Genomic DNA, 21,606 nt, shown 5'->3' on the forward strand with positions numbered 1-21,606 from the left:
GCTGCTCGGTTCATGATGGCCGAGCAGAGTTGAGTTAGAGAGGTGGATTCATAGTAGCAGGAGAGCAGCGGTGCACCGTCTGCTGAAAGCAGTACGGCATCTGCACACCGAAAAGGCGCAAAACGATTGTCTGCCGTAGCTTTCTGACGACACACACCCAGAAATACCCACGAGAATGTTTTTGCCCCATTATGCACTGAGAGCTTAACCCACAGTGCACCGCTCTGACATTTCGAAGCTAGCCTTGATACTGTGGATGCAATCTGCTGAATTCACGCGCTTTAGTGGGGACACAGAAGACCGAATGTATAAAATAGCTTCCAAAAATTCCAATAGAATATTTTAGAAATAATTTCGTACTGTAGACATAGCCTAAGAGTTACACCCCAAATGTTAACCCTATCACCTATTTCACTGCTGATCATTTCAGCAGAGTACAGCTAACCTGCTGATCTATCACAGCTGGATAAGATGACAGATACCAGGTGGGGAAAACTAATTTCAAGACCTATCTACTCTAAAATTTAATGTTGCCTCTGCCAAACTCAAAATGAAGAGGTAAAGAAAATGCCATCTCCAATCCTCAATCTGTCTCCAAGTGCCAAAAACCAGAACTGCTCAACTTCCTGAGAGCCAAAAATCCCAAACCTCCAGCCGTCCAAAAAATTGAAACAAAGAAAACTTTGTTGTCCTGATATTCAGTTAGAACAGGGATACTGTACAGTTTGTATCAAATTTCATATTTAATTCACTAAACACACTACTGCTGGAGTACCTGTGTATTTTCCACAGAACTTTTAGTTCACCATAGCTGAGAGCTCCAAAACCAGGGTGCATGTTGCAGATTTCTGGTCCAGCTAGCCAGAGTACACAGGACACTCCACTCATGAACTGGCCTCCCCTCCTGGGGGTCCTTGAAAGACCATAGGAGGGGGAACTGTGGCTAGCAGGAGTGTAGGTAAAAGCAACCCAGGAGTGATAAAGAGAATCACACTGCGGCACACTTTTGGAGCTCAACAAGGAAGTCTTTAGATGCTTAAACTGGCAGTGGGCTGGAGCGATAGTAAGGTGAGGTCTGCACTATTTAAAGCTACCATCCCAGCCACAGAAGACATGCACCTTAATTATGACTAAGGGTATGTCTACACTGCAATTAGATACCGAGGGCTGTCAGCTGACACACGCTAAGGGACTGTTTAATTGCAGTGCAGACAGACATTCAGGCTTGGTCTGTAGCCTGAGCTCTGGGTCCCTCCCACCTTGTAGGGTCCTAGAACCCAAGCTATAGCCCAAGCCCAAATGTCTACACCACAATTAAACAGCCCCTTAGCCCGAGCCAGCTGGCACGTGACAGCCACAATTGTCTAACTGCAGCGTAGCCAGGCCCTAAGAGGCCAGGCTTAAGACTCAAGGAAGGGCCATCTCAACAACAGGCACAAGAGAGCTTTGGAAGAGTCCTACCCTAATAAGCTTTGGATCATGCTGCCACTCACTTCATAGATAAACCATCCTCTAAAGAAGAAAACAACCCAGAAACACACTCAAAGCAATAAGCCAATGATTCAACCAGAACAGATGAAGACGTGACTGTCACCTCAGTTATCTGTGCAGATACCACAGCAACCCATCACGCCTCACCGCACCCCTGCCTAAGAATTTTGATTTGTTTTCCAGAAGTGCCCAAAGGCCACCAGCTAGGACTGAGACACTATCACGCAGGTGCCAGTACTAGCAAATCATGCTTCTGACCCCAAGGAGCTCCCAATCAAAGCTTTTTTTTTTTTAAGGAAGGAAATTGCAACTGAGTTTATTAAAAGTATTAGACTAAGTTACTCAGTGTTTCAGTCACCGTAAAGTGTCAGAAGAGAATGTGCACACCGCTCTGTCAATGTACCTACATCCAGACCCACAGCACCTCTTGTCCTTGGAGGACTCACACAGCCACCACCAACCCTACAATTTTGCTGCTGGACTTCAATCCTGATCTGCAGCATAATCCTAAACCTCTCAGTCTGCCAGTCAGATTGAACGAATAAATGCCCACTAAGGGAATAGACAGATACTAAAGATATATTCTCAGTTGTTGCTTAAGACAACACATTAACTCAATTTAACATACCGGTCTAACACCACAGCATTCGAACATCACCTCAATGACCCTTCCACCTCAATACCACCACACATTTTAATGGCACAGAACCATTTGCATGGGAAGAGCTCCATCGTGGGTCATGTAGCCTATCTGTTACAGCTAACTAGATGCAAATGTGCCTTATGAAAGAGGCTTGAAGACTTCATAGAAGATAACTTGCTCTTCCACAGCACCTTTCCGCTAGGATTCCAGGTGTTCTACATTTATTAAGCCTGACAAACCCCAAAAGGTAAAGTTATATGTCCTTTGGACATGATGCCATTCCCCCACTCAGACCTGCCCTCTGAAGTGCTCATCCAAAACTAATGAGTCCAGGGTAGAAACAGAATAGGATTCTGGAGTCCCAACACCCAAAGCACTGTTTAAACCTCGAAAACCTGCCTTATAGATTTCAGTCTCCAACCACCACAAGTGACCAATTTCTAGCTCTTTAGGTGAGTCAAAGCAAAATGGCCCCCAGGAGGAGGAGGAAGTCTATCCATGTGACAGGCAACCTCAGCAGCTGAAAGGCTTTCCTGTAGTGCTAGCATGAGTCCCTGGGAACCTGCCAAAGACCAAGATACCAGTACAGACAAACGGCTTCTCCATCACGACGTCAGAGAGCACAGAGGGGCCCTCATCTGCAAGTTGGCACGGACCTCCTCACAGGTACAGGAGAGGAACGACTGACAATTCAGATCCTTTTAGAAGGGACACTGCTGGGGATGTCACAAGATTCAGTCATTTATACGGATATAAAGTTACTGTGAAAGCTACACAAATCCCCGTTCATGTTGTATATTGTTGTATTAATAGCTCATCCACCCCCTACAGCCTAATGGCTTTCACAAACTAGCCATAGCGTTCATTCAGGGTAAGCTACTCAGAGAGCTTCATGTGAGCACAGGAAGACAGCTGGGAAAAACAAACCTGCCCTGTAATGTTAAGTGTACCTGGTACATCCTGAAGTTCCACTAATTTCAGTCTGCTGTCACAGTTAAACACACACAGGAAGTAAACCCAGGCTGGCGGGGATGCAGCAATAGTAAGGCAATGTATTGACATCCTCACTGGCAAAAGGCATGACTTCTGGTGTTCTTAGATTATGAGCTCCTTGGAGGAGAGACCGTGCACCTTGTGTGATTGGAAAGCGCTCAGCACACACTGGGTGCTACCGTAAGTAAATAAAACGATAAGGGAGTGCAGATTAATTCAGTCACAGAGGAACATGTGCTTTCCCCCTGGTTCTCAGACAACTCCAGATACTACAAATTACAAATAATCTCTGCCCCTTTGTGTTTGAAATTCTCTGAGAAGCTTAAAAATGAGATTTGCACCTTGATAAACGATAATTTAGCACTTTCCTCCCCACGGTGCTTTACAAATGCTAAAAAAGCCTCAACCCCAATGAGGTAGACAAGGCTCAGCCCCATTTTGAAGAGGGAAATGGAGGCAGAAAGTGAACGTTGCGAGCACATGTCAATTATCTACTTGCTGCAGGCCAGAGGTATCCATTTCTTTTTGAGAGTGCCACGCCAACACACTGGACATTTATTACAAATCACATCAATTTCAAGAGGCAAAGTTACAGGCTTGAACATCAGGCTGTAGTCCTAGAATGAGAACACTTATACGCAAGTAAAGAGGAATCAGAACACAGACTGCATTCGCCATGGGATAGCTTGTTTTGCAGGCCACCACCTTCAGTAAGACTATGGCGTGCTCTGGACTAATGTTGTCATTCAACAATAATTCCTTGGTTTCACATTTTATTATACAGGCCAGTGAGGACCAGGGAAGCAGGTGAATGCATAGAACTGGCCCCTGAGCAATAAAAATTAACTTATACAAGGTTCCTTTTCTTATTCATAGATTCCTAGGTTAGACGGAACCACTGGGACCATTTAGTCTGACCTCCTGTATAATGCAGGCCAGAGAACTTCTCCATAATAATTCTCGTATGAACGAGAGCAGATCTTTTTAAAAAAATCCAATCTTGGTTTAAAAATAGCCAGTGACAAAGAATCTACCACAATCTTTGGTAAATTGTTCCAAGTCTGAACTAGATTAGTGTGTGGAAAGCTTATTGGGTCCTGAAAGCATTTATACTCCTTCACAAATAAATTACTAGACCCTAAAATCCTGTCCTTCCAATTAACTTGCTTTCTCACCACCAACTGAGTCCTAACATGATTTAGCTCCAGATCTCACAAATAGCTAGAATCAGAGATTAATGTTTTATTCAAATGATGGGACCTCATGCTGTTCGTAGGGCATAAGGCTTTGGGTTCTAGTTCTTGCCATTTGAGTTAGATACTAAAATCAGGTCAGACTTAAGTAAGGAAAAAGATGGCAATCAGAATGGCATTATTTTAAGACCTGAACCTTGTCATCCTTTCAATGCTTGAGGCATGCCTTATCCCATTAAAAAACAAGGAACTTCAGCTTCCCAGCTGTATAAAATGTTTTGGGCACCTACGGTTCATGAGATAGTGGCCTTGAAAACACTTGACACTCGTCTATAGCTGAATATAGTGAGTCTTAGAGCAACATGACACTGTGGAATAAAAACTGCACTGCTCTATAACCTGTACTTTAGACTCACCATTGCCTGGCTCAAAGGAGAATCCCAATTTAGTTCACCACAGATAAAAATTAAACACTGCCATAATGCCAGGTGAGGAGAAGATGAGATAGGCAGAGAAATGGTGGGAATTCACAATATCCCATCAAGGATGACTACAAGTGAACCATGATTTGGAGAGGGGAGGGACCCCACTGTAGGGTAGTTAAGCACTGTAACAAGTTACTTAAGGAGATGGTGGAAACTCCGTTCTTCAGAGGTTATATAACCTTTTCTTTAAAAACACTTGTCAGACGTGGTCTAGATAATACTTAGTCCTGCTTCAATGTAGGGGACTGGACTACATGATCTCCTGAGGTACCTTTCCAGCCCTACATTTCTATGATTTTATGATTAAGTACCTCAGCAATCAGTGACTGCAAACCACATTCATTCACTGCTTATTCATTTTGATTGTAGACCAGATGAGTGCAATTGTTATCCTATTTGTCCTGTAGACTAACAAAGCATGGTCCCAATCACACTAATGTTGCTAAAAACTGTTTTTTCCCATGTACGTTAGTGGTTCAACCAGTTTCCTCAGCTAACAAGAAGCTGGGCTGCTTAGCAACAGGTCATTTTTCTAGTGCATATGGGAGTCTGAAGGCTGCTAAATGAAAACAAGCCATTCTATCAAAGATGCAAGGCCAAAACCAGTGCACAGGAGAGGACTTGCAAACGAAAAGGAGACATGTTCCATACTGCCGACTAATAGCTTGAACAGCCTGCTGGTGAAACTGACAGCATTGCCCTCTTGACGCTTCAGCACAGCCTAGCAGAGACAATGTGAATTCAGATCCTGAGATTGGATGATTGACACTGAAAATATGATCTCAAGTTCAAAAGAGTACACTGTGCTACTGTCATCATGGCTTATTTGGATAGCTGGTGCTCTGAAGAGGAAGGAGACCTTTGTTCCTGTCTCTATATGGCAGTTACTATGTCATAGCCCTGATCCAGGAAGGGAAAGGAACACTTCTGATTGAAGGATGGTGCCTATGCCTGACAAGCGGGCAGAGAGCTGAACATAGTTCTCAATGGCCAGAGAATAAAGCATGATTCACAACAGGACTATCTAGGCGTCATGTTGAGTAGAACTCTCACATATTGTGACCATCTTACAAATACAGCGACTAAGATCAAAATGCACAATAACCTGCTCAGAAAACTGGCCGGAACGAGATGGGGCACCAACACCCAAACTTTACGCACTTCAGCCTTGGCACTCTTATCCAGCGGCAGATATTGCACTCCAGTATGGGCTCGCTCATCTCACACAAAGATGATCAATGTACAACTTAATTTCACTGTGCATATCATTTCAACTACTCCTCTACCATGGTTACCGGATTCTCTGCAATATTGCTCCATTTAATGTTCACAGAGAGGAAAGCATAGCCAAGCTAGTGACGAAATTGCATGATATGCAACATCTACCATTAATTAAAGACTTGTTTAATCCACCACGTGGTCATCTGCCCTCCCCGTCACCTGTTGTGGATAAGTTTATGGGGAGAGGGATTTACAGTAAAGGACACATGGCGAGCTTCATGGTCCGCAAAGAAAGTGACAAATAATTATCTTGACTTGGACCCCACTCAATGTGATTTACCACAAAGGCAATGGAGCCTTCTGAACTGGTTTCATACCGGACATGGAATTTGTGCTGCAGCAGAATTTCAGTGATGTTTTAGACACAGTCCACTATGTCAATGTGGCCAGCCACAAACCATGACACACACTGCTGAGGACTTCAAAATGTCAACTTCCTGAAGATCTTTGTGCCTTGAACATTGTTGATAAGAATGCTGTGGCGTGGCTTCACTGGATTACATATGCCAAATAAAATAAATGCCTGACCAGGTAAACCAATCTTCAGTAGGACAAGAGAAACCAGTCCAGCACAAAACCTGAAAGACATCCCTCACTCCATGTGCACCTTAGGGCATTAATCACAACTGCACCAAAGCCCAGTGCTCTACAGTGAGGTAACAGGAGGAAGCCAGGTACAAGGCTGGGGTTAGAATGGTCTTGCAATTGAGAAAGGGTAAAGATAAGACACCCTTGCTTTCTCTACCTCCAATGGGGGTTGATCTATCACCCTCAAAACTTACGTCAGGGCTCACCACAAGCTTGTCTTCCCAAACACATTCCAGAGATCCCAGCCTCCAGAACACCAGACCGCTATTAAATTCAAGCTCTGCTTTCAATAGTGCTCCAGTTGATAAGATCTTAGCAAAGCAACACTACAGGGCACAAAAGAGCGTTCAACGGCACGTATTATCGTTGAAGCAAGGGTTACAAAGAAACCTAAAGCCTGTGCGCACTTCATAGCAGTGAAGGATTAGCATAGAGTAGTGAATTCAGCCACAATCAGCAGCAGAGCTAGGCAAGATTATTTGCGAACATGTTCACAATCTGAACTGTGACTTAATTCTAACCATATTCATTCCTTTTTGGTCGTTTTGCCCTGAACATTCAGGTCTTTTTGATTTGCTTAAATGTCTGGGGAGCAGCTTCTATTCCTGCAAACGTCAGTAACAAGCACGCAAACGAACATTCCCTCTCAAAACACTCCCACAGCCACCCCTATATGTGCTGGCTGCTTGGGAGTAAGGGTGTCAGAGACAAGACTAAAAAAAGGGGGAAAGCCAGTAATTTAAAAACATAGGAACATTAAATAAAAGCAAGGGATCATTCAGCAAAAGCAGCCGCGGGAATGATTAGGTAAAGAATCGTGAACACGTCCATCTCCAAAAACATGGAACTAGGTGTCTGCAGCATGGCCAGGCGATGGATCGACACCCAGGGACAACCATGCTATAAAACCGCCACTACCGAAAGCAGATGGCCAGAGAGATAGATCTGCTGATATCTGCGAGCCATCAGAACTCTGTCAAAAGGCAACTGACAGGGAGAGCCATCAGACCCACCACAAGCTAAAAACAAACAAAGTTGTCAAAGCAGCACTGCAAGTGAGGGAAAAGGGGGAAGGAAGCAGAGGTTACTTGGTAGAAGTGTGCTAGACAGAAATATAAAGGCCAGATTTATTGGCTCTCTCCTTTAGTCATGAAGAATCCCAGCTATTTTAAAATCTGGGGCATAACATACTTAGCCAAATATGATAATTATTCTGTGCGAGAGGACAGGAAAAGATCTTAAATGTCCCGAAATTGACTAAGCCAGCTTAGTTCCTAAGGGTATGTCTACACTATGAAATTAGGTCAAATTTATAGAAGTCGGTTTTGTAGAAATCGTTTTTATATAGTCAAGTGTGTGTGTCCCCACAGAAATGCTCTAAGTGCATTAACTCGGCGGAGTGCTTCCACAGTACCAAGGCAAGCGTCGACTTCCGGAATGTTGCACTGTGGGTAGCTATCCCACAGTTCCCGCAGTCTCTGCTGCCCATTGGAATTCTGGGTTGAGATCCAACGCCTGATGGGCCTAAAACATTATTGCGGGTGGTTCTGGGTACATATCGTCAGGCCCCCGTTCCCTCTGCTGATGAGCTCTGCATGGTCACCTCTGCTGATGAGCTCTGCATGGTCACCTGCAGCTTGCCACACTGGCCAAACAGGAAATGAGATTCAAAAGTTCGCGGTTCTTTTCCTGTCTACCTGGCCAGTGCATGTGAGTTGAGAGTGCTGTCCAGAGCGGTCACAATGGAGCACTCTGGGATAGCTCCCGGAGGCCAATACCGTCAAATTGTGTCCACAGTGCCCCAAATTCGACCCGGCAAGGCCGATTTAAGCACTAATCCCCTTGTCAGGGGTGGAGTAAGAAAATCGATTTTAAGAGCCCTTTAAGTCGAAAAAAGGGCTTCATCGTGTGGACGGGTGCAGGTTTACATCGATTTAACACTGCTAAATTCGACCTAAAGTCCTAGTGTAGACCAGGGCTAAGCCTCTCTGTAAACTGTCCACCACCCTGTCCCTGAAAAATTCCACACTCCAAGGTCTTCAGACAAGGTTCCTGTTTACACGTGTCGGTCAGCCAATCCAGGGAGCAAACACACTGAGACCCTGTGACCAATCAAACTGCTCAAATAGCAGATACACACAGGAGCAAAGACACAAATAGTTCACAAAAATCTCAACGTTGTTTGCAAAACCTACAGGCTAAACAGTTATGAACGTGACACTGATAAAATCGTGAGCTGTTTGTGGACAGGTCATGAACAGAAGAGGGTCATCACAAACAGTTCTGCCAGCTTTGCTAAATAAGGTAAGCTACAGGACACCGCAGGAATCAAGCCATGCTAACTGCTGATGCTCAAGAGCGCGCTATGATGACACAGGAAGTTCAAAGGCCAGCAAGTCTTAGGGGAGCTTGGAATCAATTGCAGCAGACTGCTGGGATCTCCACTGTACCAGGCCAGCTTATTCAGTTCCTCCTCTCCAGGCTCCAAGAGATGAGGAGCATGGTACCTCCATAAAGAGGAAGCAGTGTCAAACAACATGCCCTCTCCACTCCTCCTAGACACTCATCTGAGATTGAGGTTTTATAAGTGTCCTGGTGCCCTAAACCATAGGTGGACCTCTTGGAGAGTGAAACAACATACTGCAGTAATATACAGATGGTGCACAGCCCCTGGGAGAGAGCTTGTGCTTCCAGCCGTGACAAATATGTAGAATAGCTCTATGGTAGCTGTGAATTCATGGATACTAAGGTCAGAAGGGACCATTATGATCATCTAGTCTGACCTCCTGCACAACACAGGCCACAGAATCTCACCCACCCACTCCTGCGAAAAACTTCACCCATGTCTGAGCTATTGAAGTCCTCAAATCGTAGTTTAAAGACTTCAAGGAGCAGAGAATCCTCCAGCAAGTGACCCGTGCCTCATGATACAGAGGAAGACAAAAAACCTCCAGGGCCTCTTCCCAACTGCCCTGGAGGGAAATTCCTTCCCGACCCCAGATATGGCGATCGGCTAAACCCTGAGCATATGGGCAAGATTCACCAGCCAGATACTACAGAAAATTCTTTCCTGGGTAACTCAAATCGCACCCCATCTAACATCCATCACAGGCCATTAGGCCTATTTACCATGAATATTTAAAGACCAATTAATTACCAAAATCATGTTATCCCATCATACCATCTCCTCCATAAACTTATCGAGTTTAATCTTAAAGCCAGATAGATCTTTTGCACCCACTGCTTCCCTTGGAAGGCTATTCCAAAACTTCACTCCTCTGATGGTTAGAAACCTTCGTCTAATTTCAAGTCTAAACTTCCTGGTGGCCAGTTTATATCCATTTGTTCTTGTGTCCACATTGGTACTGAGCTTAAATAATCATAGAATATCAGGGTTGGAAGGGACCTCAGGAGGTCATCTAGTCCAACCCCCTGCTCAAAGCAGGACTGATCCCCAATTAAATCATTAATTCCTCTCCCTCTCCAGTATTTATCCCTTTGATATATTTATAGAGAGCAATCGTATCTCCCCTCAACCTTCTTTTAGTTAGGGTAAACAAGCCAAGCTCCATGAGTCTCCTTTCATAAGGCAAGTTTTCCATTCCTCGGATCATCTTAGTAGCCCTTCTCTGTACCTGTTCCAGTTTGAATTCATCCTTTTTAAACATGGGAGACCAGAACTGCACACAGTATTCCAGATGAGGTCTCACCAGTGCCTTGTATAATGGTACCAAAACCTCCTTATCTCTACTGGAAATACCTCACCTGATGCATCCCAAGACGCATTAGCCTTTTTCACAGCCATATCACATTGGCGGCTCATAGTCATCCTACGATCAACCAATACTCCAAGGTCCTTCTCCTCCTCCGTTACTTCTAATTGATGCGTCCCCATCTTAAAACTAAAATTCTTGTTATTAATCCCTAAATGCATAACCTTACACTTCTCGCTATTAAATTTCATCCTATTATTACTACTCCAGTTTACAAGGTCATCCAGATCCTCCGGTATTATATCCCAGTCCTTCTCTAAATTGGCAGTACCTCCCAGCTTTGAATCATTCGCAAATTTTTATTAGCACACTCCCACTTTTTGTGCCGAGGTCAGTAATAAAAAGATTAAATAAGATTGGTCCCAAAATTGATCCTTGAGAAACTCCACTGGTAACCTCCCTCCAGCCTGACAGTTCACCAACCTTTCAGTAGGACCCGTTGTAGTCTCCCCTTTAACCAATTCTTTATCCATACCTTTCAATGTTCATATTGATCCCCATCTTTTCCAATTTAACTAATAATTCCCCATGTGGCACAGTATCAAACGCCTTCCTGAAATCTAGGTAAATTAGATCCACTGCATTTCCTTTGTCTAAAAAAATCTGTTACTTTCTCAAACAAGGAGATCAGGTTGGTTTGGCACGATCTACCTTTTGTAAAACCATGTTGTATTTTGTCCCATTTACCATTGACTTCAATGTTCTTAACTTCTTTTCTCTTTCAAAATTTTTTCCAAGACCTTGCATGCTACAGATGTCAAACTAACAGGCCTGTAGTTACCTGAATCACCTTTTTTCCCTTTCTTAAAAATAGGAACTATGTTAGCAATTCTCCAATCATACAGTACAACTCCTGAGTTTACAGATTCATTAAAAATTCTTCCTAATGGGCTTGCAATTTCGGGTGCCAATTCCTTTAATATTCTTGGATGAAGATTATCTGGGCTCCCAATTTAGTCCCATTAAGCTGTTTGAGTTTCGCTTCTACCTCAGATATGGTAATATCTACCTCCATAGCCTCATTCCCATTTGTCATGCTACAATTATCCCTAAGATCCTCTTTAGCCTTATTAAAGACTGAGGCAAAGGATTGGTTTAGATATTGGCTATCGATATTGTTTATTTATATGGCTATAGAACCTTTTACTATTGGTTTTAATTCCCTTTGTAAGGTCCAACTGTACTTGTCTTTTAGCCTGTCTCACTTTATCCCTACATGTTCTGACCTCAATAAGGTAGCTTTCCTTGCTGATCCTTCCCATCTTCCACTCCCTGTATGCTTTCTGCTTTTTCTTAATCACCTCTCTGAGATGCTTGCTCATCCAGCTTGGTCTACAACTCCTGCCGATTAATTTTTTCCCCTTTCTTGGGATGCAGGCTTCTGATAGCTTCTGCAGCTTTGATTTAAAGTAATCCCAGGCCTCCTCTGCCTTTAGATCCATAAATTCTTCAGTCCAATCCACTTCCCTAACTAATTTCCTTAATTTTTCAAAGTCAGCCCTTTTGAAATCAAAAACCCTAGCTGCAGATTTATTTTTGTTAATCCTTCTGTTCAGTTTGAACTGAATTAGCTCATGATCACTTGAACTAAGATTATCCCCTACAACCATTTCTTCTATGAGGTCCTCACTACTCACCAAAACCAACTCTAAAGTGGCATCCCCTCTAGTCGGTTCAGCAACTACTTGATGAAGGAATCCATCAGCTAACACATCTAGGAAAATCTGAGCCCTATTATTATTACTACCACTCGTCCTCCAGTCTATATCTGCGAAGTTAAAGTCTCCCATGATCACGCAGTTTCCATTAGTATTTACTTCATTAAAAACATTAAAGAAGGCTCTATCCATATCCAGATTAGATCCCAGCGGTCTATAGCACACCCCAGGCACTATCCCAGGGGAGGCTCTAATCGTTTTCTTCCCCAATGTGATTTTTGCCCGGACGGACTCTGTCTTATCCATTCCATCGCTTCTTATTTCTTTACATTCTACCTCATCACTGATCTACAATGCTACTCCACCACCTTTACCTTTATTTCTGTCTTTCCTAAACAGCACATGCCCTTCAATACCTGTAGCCCAGTCATGACGACTATTCCACCCTGTTTCTGTTCTCCCTAGAATATCTGGTTTCACTTCCTGCACCAGTAGCTCTAGTTCCTAGTTCCATTTTGTTACCTAGGCTCCTTGCACTGGTGTACAAACATCTTCATTTTTGCTGTTTGGCCTCGCTCACATTCTGTACCCTATTAGGCACGGTCATTCTACAGCCCGTATAACCTATTAGACTGGTATCCACACTGCCCTTCCTCCTTATCTATATTCTCCTACCCACGGCTGTATCCTTTCTTACTTCGTTTTCTTCCCTCTCAATGCTAAAATCCGACATGAAGATTACCTGGACATCTCCCAACCATCTCCCCCAAATTCCTAGTTTAAAGCTCTCTTAATCAGTTGTGCCAGCCTCCATCCTAGAAGTCTATTTCCTTCCCTACTCAGATGAAGTCCGACCCGAGAGAACTGTCCTCTGTCCATGAATGCTTCCCAGAGGCCATACATCCCAAAGCCCTCCTTATAGCACCACTGCCTGAGCCATCTGTTGATAGTCATAATCTTGTCACACCTTTGTTGCCCTTCTCTAGGAACAGGCAGAATCCCACTAAAGATTACCTGAGCCTTGATTTCCTTAAGCGTCTTCCCCAGCCTAGCATAGTCTCCCTTCATACTTTCCAGCGAGAATCTAGCCGTATCATTTGTTCCCACATGAAGGATAATTAGGGGATTCTTTCCCGCTTCCTTTAGGATCCCTTTCAACCTCAGGTCTACATCCCATATCTTAGCACCTGGAAGACAGCACACCCTTCTATTCTCTGGATCAGCTCTGGTTACAGGCCTGTCTATTCTTCTCAGTAAAGAGTCCCCGATCACATAGACCTGCCTTTTCCCGGTGACGGTGCTATTCTCCAGTCTACCCCCGTTCCCTCTGGCTGCAAGTTTTTTCCATTTCTATTCTCCCTTGTAACCCTCTTCAACCCATCCTATATCCGCCTGGGGCTCATATTTGGTGTAGTCTCCACTGACTCTTACCCTTTTCCTATAGCACTAGCCGCTCTTCTCTTCTTCCTTGCCCTTCCACCTTCAGCGACTACCTGCTGAGCCCCTTCTTCATTTTCCAACTCTGCAAACCTGTTCTTGAGCTCTATTTCTCCTTCACTAGCCCGTCTGTTCCTCTGCCTGGTTCTTTTAGTCACATGCTTCCACTGACCCCTTTCCTCACCCAGTCTCCCCTCAGAATTCCCCAGCCCGGCTTCCATTTGCAAGTCTGAGCTTTTCCCTTCAGATACCTCATGTCTTTGCTCCATAATCTGCTCAAACCCCATCCTAAACTCAACCAGACTTTCCACCTGCATCTCTAAACCTCAAATCTTTTCCTCCATCAGCTCTATCAGATGGCATTTCATGCAGACAAAACCCTTACCAGTACCCCCTCCAGGATCATGTACATACCGCAGCTTCCACATCCAGTCATCCTCATTGTGTCTTCCACTACATGGGTCACTCTCACTGCTGCCTCTGTATCTGCCATAGCCTTCCCACCTAAACCCTGTTAATCTGGGAAACACAAACTACACCAAAACACCACCCCCCACAGCAAAACCAAATCCCAAACAAGTACCACAAGACAAACTCCCTTTACAGAATTCCCACTCAAACTCCCCTGTTTACAGCTCTGTTTGCTGGCTCCTGGGCCGCAGCAGCTGTCTGGGCCGCTGCCTGGCTGGCTGGCTACCTTTTAGGACCCCTACTCAGAGAAGCCCCGCCCCCTAATCAGGGCTCAGCTTCTCCCCCAGCACAAAGCCCCTGGAAGCCTCTACATGTACAAAGAGGCACCCAGGTGTGCCTTCAAGTCCTGAGCTCTTGCCCCTAGGCCAGCAGGGGTTGTGAGACAGCCTTTCCCAGCCATCACATCTATTTGACAAACTGAGAAACAACACTGACAGGTTCCAGAGTAAACCCCAGTCAGTCTTCCTTAGCTAGAAGGGTGGCGGTCACAACTCACAGCCTGGAATGTGGAGGGAGTAAAGCTGGGGAGAGTGGGTGAACCCAACGGGGGAGGGATAGCTCAGTGGTTTGAACACTGGCCTGCTAAACCCAAGGTTGAGAGTTCAATCCTTGAGGGGGCTATTTAGGGATCTGGGGCAAAAATTGGAGATTGGTCCTGCTTTGAGCAGGGGGTTGGACTAGCTGACCTCCTGAGGTCCCTTCTAACTCTGATATCCTGTGATTCTATGATAGGCTCTAAAACGGGCAAGGGTTCCTTATGGGGCACCAGGCAGTGCTCTTTGGATATTGCACTTTGTTTTGGAACATCCACCTGGGACCCAAGCCAATGTTTACCAATGCTTAGACAACAGAGCAGCCTAGGGATGGGGAAGGGCAAGGAAACAGGTCTTTGTGTGTTCTCTGTGCACATGCAGTCCTCCAGTAGAGCATCTTGAGAAGAGAAGCTGCATTAAACAGTATGGAAAGACAACATGGAGGGAAGCTGCTCTTTTAATGGACGGAGAACAGTTTTGTTTTGCATCATGGTCAAGAGCTACCAACATGTTTTCAGTTCTTGCCACTTACAGAGTCTCCAAGAATTCAGTTCTGTCTCGGGTCCAAAGAGCTTACTGAATGAGAACTAGTGTTGGGAAAGTTTTTTAGCCCTGCGTCCATCAGCACCTTATCACCATCAAATAACCCTAGCACGATCGCAGCACTAGCTCAAGGCACATCAGTCTCAGACTCCCCTTTATCTAAAAGGTATTGTAGAAAAGCAAAATTTGTTGCCATGGAGTGAAATAAAAGCTAGTAATCTGACTCCCTCAGAATGCTCCTTTTATACCATGGAAGCTGCCCAGAGTGGCCATGTATGTTGGCAAGTGCCACCACTTTACTTAGGCCTGGCCATGGAGTCTTGCCATAATGCCACTCGCTAATCAGAAAAGTCACATCTCCAGTGCAGTTAATAAAACAAAGTAACCTACTTCATGCTAAGCAAAATCATATTCAGACATCCCCATCCAAAACCACAACCACACTTACTGAAACTGGTTCTCCCAGCACCCTAATCCAGCCAGCCTTCCTTTGCCATTTCATTTGATCATTTAGCCATTTCAAAACACGGGCAAATAAGACATCACAGTACCCAGCAATGTAAACCCAGTGAGCAGCAGCACTACACATCCCTCATCCCATCATCAAACTAAATGGTTGTCAATACAGCAAGAAACAGTATGTTTAAAGACCTACAAGCTACAAAGCTGAAATTATGGATTTGAAGTAGGCAGCTTGGAAAGTCCTTCAAGAGTCCTCTTGACCTGCTTTCTAAGGGATTTCAGATACTGTTGGAACACTCTTCTTCTCTCCTCCTTTTTCAATTCCGGTACTCCACGTCATTAAACGGAAGTCATTAGCATCACGGATGTACCAAGCACTGCCAAACTCAGTAGCGGTATAGACACATTCACCTGACACACTGTTACAAATACTCTAGGCCCCAAACCAACAGTCTGAAAAGTAAAACATTAAGGATCAGACAAAGCCCACAAAAGGAAGTTCTGAGTTAGTGGGGCTGTAGCAGCCCTATTGTTTCCAGGTACCACAGCACAATTTAGCAAAGGGTCCCAGACCTGAGAGATGTTACATACCCTGGGAGGTCTTTGAAAAGTCAGCACAGTATGTATAGTGTTGCACAGCCTCCAATACAGGATCCAGTACTGCAATGCCTAGGACAAGCAATCTTTATGGGTGCTGCAGCAGCCATAACACAGAACCCACATGCTTTTGTGGTTTAGGTCTCAGCCTGAGTACTCTCAATGCAGCTGTGCATCTAATTTCTCCCTCCTCCAGCAACAGGGAAACAAGCACAGACATGCCCTCGACATCAAAACGAGGTCTTGGCAAACTCTCCAACACATTGTTTTGGTATGGTGTTGTCGTGTCATCGCCATAGGCTTACTGACATTTGATTTTTACACCACTACGGTGTTGATAGACATGGCAGTGTACTTCATAAGATTATGATGGGAAATAATGACCATTATGGTGTGCAGCAGAGAAATGGCTTGTCAAGATCAAGAGCTCTGCCCTCGGGAGTCAACCAGCAAGTTAACGTGATTCTGCCATCTCCACATGAGATGGATCTAGTCCACCTTAAGGACAAACTAACTGTGCCTTCGGGCGCTATCATAATATAAATATTTACTCCTACTAATGCAGTCCAAATTGGAATCCCTACTATGGTTGGCAATTTCCTGGGGAAAACACAGTTTAGGACAGGGGAGGTTAAACTGGGAAACTTGGAAAAATAATTGCATCAGTGTCCAGCAAGTTCAGCAAGCATATAACAAATCTTTTCAAACTTTGGATACATCCAGTCAAAACTGAGGAATAGGCTTGGTCTATCCACTACAGAATGATGCATGGCCAAATGGACCTGGACTGGAAGTTTGCAACTCTACATGCTTCTGATTGCTTAATGCATCAAGCCTACAATTCTGCATTAATGGTGTTTTCATGTAATCAAATGTTTGACTCCTGTTTACACAATATTGAACACTGAAATGAGTCATAACATGCATAACTTCTTTGAGAAAATGCCAAATCAAAATATATAGATATTTGAATATTCAGTACATATTAATATTAATCCTAATGCATTTTACTTTTTGTTTGTACAATTGTAAATCTGCAAATCTACTATCTTAGGCAACCACAATTTGAATATATAACTAAAACTAAGTGTAACGTGGTGTGCATTAATGGAACAGTTTTTAAAATAGAAAATGCCTTAAACTGGGATTAACTAGTTTTTCCCCGGGTGATAAAAAACACCTCTGGTAAATACCATGCCATACCTAGCCCCTACAATCCAAGCTGGCAGAAGGCCTCTATGAAGCTCTTTTTATAAACAGTCACATCTCCTGATTTCAGTCCTCACTGGTGAAAGCAGCACCCTTCCCAAATGAGAAACCATGCCCATGATTTGATTTTGGTTACGTTCCTCACTCTACTTCTCACAATCTCCTACGCTGCCTTGTATCCAATGTGTCCTCACATCTGCAAAGGACTCCTGTACTATACCAATTTCACCCTAGATTGTTCTCCCCTCTGGATAGCTACACTTGTGTTCACACTTCAGGCAACAGAAAATACTTGTACAGCAGGTGGGCATCAATTTCATCCTGGCTAGCTCATCTACACAAGCCAGGTGATGAGAACCAGATGTAACAGTCACCATGCTTGCTAACTACACAACATTACATTAGATTTTCCCCTCTCCTCGTAACATCCCTAGCAGAATGCAGAATCCCATGACCCCCAATACATCCTTTAATTTTGCTCCCAGAAAAATGCTTACTGTAGTGATAAACATGCAACAGAGGGCTGGATGGGATTCAAACTAAGTACTCAACACTACTCACTGAACTGCCTCTTGGAGAACACTGTAAAGTGACAACATTCACATTCTGCTTCTAATACCATGGACACAATGTACCACCTCTGCTGTGCTTCCAGACGTTACTGCCCTACAGAGCTGGATTGGAAAATCAATCCAAAGTCAGCCCATAGGAACCGATGTTATTTCAATGGCTAGATTTAATGGGAAGAATAGTCTAACTTTGGCATTCTGCCTCCAGCACTAGGATTTCCCAATCTCACAGCTGTTGCCTGTCACTAACCCCTATGGTGTAATCAGCCTTCAGAAAACAACCTAATCAAGTGGAAATCCAGGGCCCAGACTGATGGTAGAAGATACACAGTTCCAACCTACATTCACAAAGGCCTTGTTTTCTTCCCTTTAGATAGCTCTTCTTCTCACTGCACACGGATAGTTTCTGGACGAGATGATTGACCTCCTCCCAGAGCTCAATTACTGCTACTCCTTTTCATCCAGCAAACGTAGTGGTTGAGACATAAGGTTCAAACCCTTCCAGACCTCAGATTTGGAAATCACCACCCTTTGTTACACTTCCAAACACTGAGGGCTAAAGCCAGCATTAGAAGCAGGATTTGTATCAGAATATTAGTCACTAAGCCAGCCCCGAAGTGTCCTGATTTCTCAATTGGGCCTTTCAGGAGGCTGGCTGGCTTGTGTGAATAAATCTAGGGAGCATCTACACTTGAAACACAGCAGCAGCACAGAAGCAGTGCTGCACCTGCACTACTGTAGAACTTCAATGTAGACATCCCTACAGTGATGGGAAGAGTTCTCCCACTATCTGGAAAGGCAGTAGACAGGCTGATTCCCCACTCTGGCACTTTGAGTGCAGAAGGTGAGGGCCCACAAGAATTCTAAAAATTAATACTGGCCACTCCAGGCTTGTATTAAACTCCCAAGGTTACAGCTTCTCTCTGACCTTGGATGGGTAGATGCTGCCACCACCCAAATGCAAAAAAAAAAACCCTTTTGAGAACCAGAAAGGTGCACTTGGGAATTCCATCCTCAAGCCCTTTCACCACCTCTCCGGGGAAGAGCCGAGAAAGAAAAACAAAGGAAATCAGCTTTTGCCACCAGCTAATTAAACAACATGCACAAACCTCTTAGGGAGACAAAAATCCAATCCTGTTCTTAAAAAAGGTATTTTCTTTCTTTTTGTTTTTAATAAAATTTACATCTGGAACTTAGGCTTTTTGCTAAATCAAAAAAAAAAACTATTACAAAAATTAAGCATCAAGAATAGCTCTCTTGAGATTCAGCTTAAGGTTACAAGCAAAGCAAAAGCACCTGGGGTTAGCACAGAGGAGTCCACAAGCCAATAAGAAATAATCATGTCTTCCTAGACATTCCCTGATTTACTTACATATCTGGGATTTCAGATAAGCAATCTCTAGGTATGAACTGACGGTTTATCATACCTGGCATCAAGCTTCCTACATCATAGTTCAGCCCTGTTCCTGCTCTGTGTCTCCTCTCTCCAGAGAGCAACAGAACCACAAAGGGAAAGTTTTTTCCCCAATTTTAAAAAATTCTAGCCCTCCCATTGGCTCTTTTGGTCAGGTGCCCACGCCCTTCTTTTTACCTATGGGCTTTTTTAACCCTTTACAGGTAAAGCAAGTAGACTACAGCTACCAAGAGGGATTTTAGAGCTAACTGGCTGGCTGGGTGTCCACAAATGGGAGCTACCCTTCCTCTCATGTATCACACAGGTCAACAGAAGAATTGTTCCGTCGACCTAGTGCTGTCTAAAACAGGGATTAAGTCGGTTTAACTACATCGCTCAGGGGTGTGGATTTTTCCCACCTATGAGCAATGTAGCTGGGTCAACCGCACTCTAATGTAGAGCAAGCTCTACAAAATCGCAATTCTTTATGATTAATGACCCATGTCACTCCCTCATTCACTCACATTGCCTTAACTCTTTAGCAAAGCTTCCACACATTTTGACATGAGTGAATCCTTGACGGGAAATACTTCAGTTTATGGGCTATCCCCTCCCAGACTTTAGAAACAGAGACAATTTTCCATTTCCCCTGAAATTAAGGGATACAGGAAACCAGTCCAGCTATCAAGGATGTTGCAATATTCGTTTACTCAGTTCCAGCAGTCTGTTAGTTATTCAGACATAACTGAAACAAAAGGAACAGTATTGAATTTCAAACTCCATGAGAGACATAAAAGCGGCAAAGAGTCCTGTGGCACCTTACATACTAACAGACGTATTGGAGCATGAGCTTTCGTGGGTGAATACCCACTTCATCGGATGCATGTAGTGGAAATTTCCAGAGGCAGGTATAAATATGCAAGCAAGAATCAGGCTAGGGATACTGAAATTAGAGACTTAGTACTTCTCAAGTTGTCATAATTACCCATACAAAACAGCAAAGAGAGCAGCTACATTCCAATATATATTATTGGCTTGCCACCTGTTGACTACACAGACATAACCACTCACCACATATCTGCCTATTATAAATGTCATCTGAGTGACCTCTAACCCTTCCAACAAGGGAGATTGAGCAAAACAGAACTAGTAAACACATATAAAACACTGGAATCAAATTAGAGCAGTGCACTTACCCATCTCTACCTTTACTGACAATCTTCACTTCAAAGTAATAAATGCCACAAGCTGCAGGGATGGGGTGTGTAGCCCTGACTGATGCAGCATCTTTGTGATTTTTCCCATGACCTAGGAAAGAGTTGAATGAGTACTTAATGGGTGCAAGGTCCTAGGCCCTTCATTTCAAAACAACACTACATGAACAGAGTAAAGGACTTGTAACAGCAAAATTCATTCTGCGTCTACTGAGAAATTAGAAGATGACTCCTCAGTCAGTTAAAAAAACCCACAAGCCTGCACTGCCACCATGGAAATAACCTACAATATGTGCTCCTGCAGCTTTCCCTTTGCCTACCCTCTTAAGGTGCTGAGAAAGAAGCATAATGCTACCCCCCGTTTTGAAATCTCAGCACCCAAAACAAACCAATTGTGCAAGATGAAGATGACATCAGTGTTTATTAGGCTGAGGGGAGACGGTATGCTCAGCTCTCTCTGGCTATTCTGGAAAGGCAGCCTCCATCACAGTGGGGAGGGAAGAAACATGAAATCATGGGTCTTAGAGCTCTGAACTTGACTGATTTCCTATGAACCCAAGTGGTGGAGGTACCCAGCCAGGAGCCCCTCTCGCCGGCATTGTAAGGGGGTGACAGAGACAACAGGAGACCCTACGGGGGCAGAGCCTTACAGAGAAGAAGCCAGGCCCCCAGCTAAATGACACCGCAAAGTGTTATATAAGGCAGGAACGCGGGGGTTGGGCTCAGCGCCGCTTTAGCTCTCCCTCGCCCGCGGAAACCCCAGGGACGGCTCAAGCCCCAAACCGCCCCCACAGATCAGAGGGGCAGTTCGGCGTGGTTTGTGGTAGCGACTGAGCCTGGGGGGTAGACACACGACCCCCGAACTACGGCCCCTCTGCCCGGCCCGGCTCCGCTCCCCCCCAGCAGGGGACCGCCTGGGCAGGGAGAACCCGCTCCCCCCCCCCGGCCCCTCTTCCCAGGGAGTTGCAGGCCCCCGCCGCGCGCAGCGCCTCAGCGGCCCGGCTGCCCTGGACCAGCCCGGTGCCGGCTCCCCGCGGCCCCGAGGGCGGCCGGACTCCCGGCCCGGGGCTCCC

General features: G+C 44.6%; 1 protein-coding gene across 2 annotated transcripts in view; it reads right to left on the bottom strand.

The window, feature by feature from the left end:
- RANBP10 (RAN binding protein 10) overlaps window positions 1–21,606 on the bottom strand; it is a 162,803-nt gene that overhangs the window by 140,850 nt on the left and 347 nt on the right. For both annotated transcript variants that reach the window (XM_084644754.1, XM_084644753.1), the window contains exon 2: window positions 20,516–20,627. In XM_084644754.1, coding sequence (XP_084500880.1) covers window positions 20,516–20,627 — 112 coding nt within the window. The remainder of the gene's footprint in view (window positions 1–20,515; window positions 20,628–21,606) is intronic.

The sequence above is a fragment of the Lepidochelys olivacea genome, assembly GCF_965140295.1.
Source record: "Lepidochelys olivacea isolate rLepOli2 genome assembly, chromosome: 12".
In the NCBI taxonomy this organism is placed as follows: domain Eukaryota; kingdom Metazoa; phylum Chordata; order Testudines; family Cheloniidae; genus Lepidochelys; species Lepidochelys olivacea.